The 5279-nt window shown below is 38.0% G+C and overlaps 1 protein-coding gene across 1 annotated transcript in view; it reads left to right on the forward strand.

Annotated features, from left to right (window-relative positions):
- Positions 1–1484: 1484 nt before the first annotated feature.
- Positions 1485–5279, forward strand: part of KHDRBS3 (KH RNA binding domain containing, signal transduction associated 3) — a gene marked incomplete at its 5' end in the record, with an annotated part of 11092 nt that continues 7297 nt past the window's right edge. Inside the window, one exon of the mRNA XM_010178300.1 lies at positions 1485–1601. Within this exon, the coding sequence (XP_010176602.1) occupies positions 1485–1601 (117 nt within the window). The remainder of the gene's footprint in view (positions 1602–5279) is intronic.

Below are 5279 nucleotides of genomic sequence, written 5' to 3' on the forward strand. Positions count from 1 at the left end.
CCAAGAGGCACAGAGGGATAGGGAATTGGGGTTGTGGTCAGCTCATAAGACTCTCTGCTGCTCCTTGCTCCTCATGTTCTTCCCCTGCTCCAGCATGTGCTTCTTCCCACAGGATACAGTCATTCACAACTTCCTCCAATGTGGGTCCTTCCCATGAGATGCAGTTCAAGGACTGCTTCAGTGTGGGTCCCTTCCTGCAGGACTGTACACTGTGGAACAGACTGTTCCAGTGTGGATCCCCACGGGGTCACAGATCCTGACAGAAAATCTACTGCATGGACTCCTTCTCCAGGCCACAGCTCCTTCCAGGAGCCTGCTCCACCATGGGGTCTCCATGGATGTGTAGCTTCCTTGAGGGCACATCCACCTGCCCTGGTGTGGAGTCCTCCATGGGTTGCAGGTGGATATCTGCTTCACTGTGGTCCTCCATGGACTGCAGGGGGACAACCTACATCGCCAGTCTTCCCTATAGGAGAACCTCTGCTACAGTGTCTGGAGCACCTCCACCCTCTCCTTCACTGATCAGTGATATATGAAAGTGGACTGCTGAATGTACACAGCTTTTCTCCTGATCTGTGTCACTGAGAGTATATGCCCTTGGATCAGTGGTCATGAGAACTTTCACATCTCCTATTATCTACTTAGTCTGCTTTTATGTCCTTGAAATAGGACATAAAATAGGTAAATTCTTCCTTTTTGTTTTCCTTGTTATGAATGGATTTTTGATACTTGTTTGCTTTAACCTTCTTTCCCTCTGAAGCACCTTCTGGGCTGAAGGAGCATCATGTTTTGGTCTTTTTTTATGAATGGAAATGGTTGAGTTTTCCTAGTCTTCCTTTATTTTTGTGGCTTGTCACTTTCTTCTCCCTAGTTATCTTAATGGTGTCATGCCATGGTTATGAACCCCAACTAGCTTTGGTAAACATTAGTGATAACGGGAGTTGAGTGGTAGCTGGAAAGTTCTTGAGTGTTGATTGTGCTTAGAACTGGATTTATATGCTTATGTTATCTGGATTTAATTCCCTGTTTTTTCTGTGTTTCAGTGTAAGGTATATTATATGAATTGCTATGTTACTTCATAAATCTTCAAGGGAAGATAAGACAATTAAGATTTCATTTTTTCTTCAGAGCTTTGGTTGGTTAGTGTTGTATTTGAGACTTCTGCCAGGTTTGTTTTTATGATTTTATGTACCTGGTAACAATTGTTGAAAATTGAATTGCAGTTTGAGCACATCTGTTCTCAGTGTTCAATTTGATATACACAAAGTTTTCTTAATACTATTTGAGTTCTTTGAGCTCAGTTCCGGTTTCTGTTGGCACCTGGTGGAGCCACAGACACATTTTTAGTTAATGACTGTGTAGTTTATGATCTAATACTAGTTTTCACGTAGTACAAAAAGTTGTTTCAGCAAAATATTCCATTTTGCCTGTTCATTTATGCTTAAAAATCCAATGAGCTAAATGGTCTTTTTGTTTTCTTGCAGTTCAACTTCGTGGGAAAGCTTTTGGGACCACGTGGCAATTCTCTAAAGCGCTTACAGGAAGAAACGCTGACAAAAATGTCTATTTTGGGAAAAGGTTCTATGAGGGACAAGACAAAGGTAAGACCCAAGTATGCTAGTGGAGTGTTTGATACCTGGAGTTTTTGTAACTTTTTCCCAAAATCTTCAGGGAGGTGAACAAACCCTGTGGCAAAAATTGGGGAGTGAATAAAAAGCACAGGATATCCTTGTATTGGCTGGATTTAGATGGAGTCTCTTTTCTCTAAGGAGTCTCTTCTTGCTATGAGTATTTTGAGGCTACTCTGAGGTGTACTTAGGTCCCTCCAAACTATAGTCCTTGGGAATGTAAGTGGAACATCACCAGTGGCATGTTCTAGATTGTACAGCTTGTGATGAATAATGCCCAAGTGAATACATCAGTGCTCTCACTTTTGAAGGAGCCTGACTTCTAGATAAATCCAACCATTTTCACATGAAATATGACATTTAATATTTAAATTTAATATCACTTAACACTTCTAGACCAAAAGAAAAATAGACAATTAAAGGAGATACAATACAACTAGAAAAAAATAAAATCACAGCTCCGAGGATGACTTGTGCAGCTCAAGCAATTGACAAATTGCAGCTGTTTCTGTGGGAAATATTTGATTATAGTAGATGTATCCATTACAAGAGGTAAAGTAGGCAGCAGAAGAGAAACTTTTAGCTTCCTAGGTCTGTGTACAAATCAGTTTCGCTCTTTACTGAAATCTGGCTAAATCTGTAGCAGATAAGTGTACATCAATGAGGAGATACTGTCACCTGTCTGGCAAGCTGCATTTTTTTAACTGGAGTGTTCCTAATGATACACATTAAAACACTGAACACTTCTTGCCTGTAGCATAGCTTGTTTTATAGGCTTCCTTTGAAATCTTCCTGTGGTTACGTAATGTGAAACTTAAAAATACTGTATGCTATAAAGACTGATAATGATATGCATATGGAAGAGTGACTTTAAGGGCTGGCTACTGAATTTCCTAAACAATATATTTTTCAGCACACTTCTCCATCAGCAAAATATAAATGTTATGTGACTTAAAGTATTTATAAAGAATTTGATCAGAGCCCATAAGTTACTTTGTTCTGTGCTAAAGAGCAACTTTTAATTCCTTCTTGAAAATGTTTTTTTATTGAATATAGCTTACATAAACATGCTTATATAAATACATTCTCTTACAGTAAAGGATTGAAGATGAGAGGGATTTTTTGAATGGGAGCTGTTATGCAATATATAATACAGATATCGCAATTTTAAGATTTCAGTGTTACAGAATTAGTTACGAAAAATTACATTGCTAGTAACTTTAAGGGGAAATATGACAAAACCAGAAAAGACACAAGAAAGCCTAAACTTGCTTTAAGCCAGGATGTTGAAGTAAGTCTCCAAATTCTGTTTTAAATGACACTGTGTGAACTTTCTCAGTTATTGTGGAATGTGTCAAACTGACATTCTTTCCTGCAGTCCGTGTTTCTATATCAAAATATGATGTATCATGGAGTAGGAAGGCCACTGAGTTTTTCTAATGGTTCTGCAGGATAAAATAAGCTTGTTTTATTAAAAGCAGAAGCTCAAGCAGAAAAGCTCACATCATAACATGAGTCTTAGAATGCTGAGGGAGAGTCTTAAAGGTTTCTATTTGAATCATTTTAACTTCTCTTGTGTCCTTTGGTAATGAAGTAATTGTTCAAATTTTTATTTTACTTTTTCTTGATTGAGATGCTAGCTAAAGCTGCTTAAGTAATTTTTAAAAATTAAGTGGCTAATAAAATTGTTATTTTGAGCTATTTTCAGAAAACTTCAACATGATTAATATTTGAGTTCAGAAACAGTAAGATCCCTGTCATTGTGTGTCTGACTGGGTTTTTAAAAGGGACAATAGAGAGGACCTAGTTGGATACTTTATATGTACCTATTTGGAATAGTCTTTCAGAAGCATCATTTCCAGAACTTATTTGAAACTGCAGAGTATGTGAGAGAAAGCACTGGTGCTACAAAGGGATTCTATCAGCTAATACCCTAAATCAGGATTCACTCATCCCTAGTTCTCTGGGGACACAGCCCAGGAAGCCAGTGACTCCATATGTGGAAAACTTAACCAAAGAAGAGAACTTAAGACATTTTTTTTCTAGTTTCATGTAGATTATCTATGTATTAATTGTTTCAACCATATCTTTTACTAAGTAGTAATATACTTTTTGCCTTGATCTTCATACATTCTTGGTTAGCATTTTGGAACTACTGTGTTAAACCTGTACAGAGAACTAGCAAATAAGAGAACCTTAATTATACAGTTTTTTCTGTATCAGAGAAGTAGCTGTTGAAGAGAAGCCCAGGATTGATTTACTCCTTGTCAACATGTTGCTGCTCAGAAAGGCTGGCAAATTCTCCCATGTGACCAATTTTTGCATTGCTTGGAAAATCTAGTTGAAACTTCAGTGTGTTAATGACAAATAATTAATACATCACTCTTGAAATCATAGAACGGTTTGGGTTGGAAGAAACCCTTAGAGGTCATCTAGTCCAACCCCCCTGCAGTAAGCAGGGACATCTTCAACTAGATCAGGTTGCTCAGAGCCCTGTCCAACCTGACCTTGAATGTTTCCAGGGATGGGGCTTCTACCACCTCTTTGTGCAACCTGGGCCAGTGTTTCACCACCCTCAATGTAAAAATTTTCTTCCTTGTATGTAGTTTGAATCTACCCTCTTTTAGTTGATGGTGATTTGAGAGACATTGGGTTTAAAAAAAAAAAAAAATAGAAGTGGCTGCCTTGTTGTTTCCTAGCTCCTTTGTTACATCTGGTTTGCTTTCATCCCTTTAGCAGCTTTCAGATCTCCATTGCAGTAGAGGAAAATGTTCCCTGTTTTGTCCAGCCAAGCAGCATCTGCCTGCACTGGGCAAGTCTAGCCAGTGTTTGTGCTGTCAAGTAATGGAAGGCAGAGGATTTTGTGGGAGCTAAAAATACTGTCAGTGATGGATGCTGGAATGGGAACAAGCTGTGACTTCTGTGTTGGTCATCATGGAGAATAAAAAAAAATCCTGAAATGCTTAATATTTGCCCAAGGTTGGGAGATGTAGGCCAGTGAGTGAGCTCATTCTCATTTGTGTGCTGCTAAGAGCTGTGGAGTGTATTGTGTTGCCAAGCCATGTTACAGGATTGGGGGGGGGAATCAAAGTGAACTTTGCAAGTGAAGCAAGAAAAAAGGATAAAGTTACTTTAAAAGCTTACTTATGGCAATGTTTTAGAACAACCTGCACTGAAATTTCTTATGATTTGTTAAAATTGCTGATTGAAATTCTTTTTTACTAGTCACTGCACATGAAATTGTTTTGTTTCTATTGCTTATTGCTATTACCAGGCTAGTTGATTGATAACCACAGAAATGAGTTTAGTTAATTCTTAATTCTCTGCACTTCTAACTGCACAGTGATTTTTTTTCCCTTTTTAAAAAAGGGAGAGGATGCCTGAAAGCATATATATACTAAAAACCAAAGTATATGGGAACCTCCACTGATAAAAACATCTAGTTTCCTGTGCTAGATGATGGTTCATATGTCTTGAGTAACTGTGCTGAAGTACTTAAGTGAGAAATGGTTCCTATTAAAACTAAATGTTTGAGCTGTAATGTTTACATTAGTTTACTTCCTATTTCTAAGAGCTGTTATTTGTATTGACAAGATAATGGTTTTGCTGGCAAAGTCTAGTCCTGCTGACTCTGGCCTCTTAATATTCCTG

The sequence above is a fragment of the Antrostomus carolinensis genome, unplaced genomic scaffold, assembly GCF_000700745.2.
Source record: "Antrostomus carolinensis isolate BGI_N321 unplaced genomic scaffold, ASM70074v2 scaffold15671, whole genome shotgun sequence".
Classification (NCBI taxonomy): domain Eukaryota; kingdom Metazoa; phylum Chordata; class Aves; order Caprimulgiformes; family Caprimulgidae; genus Antrostomus; species Antrostomus carolinensis.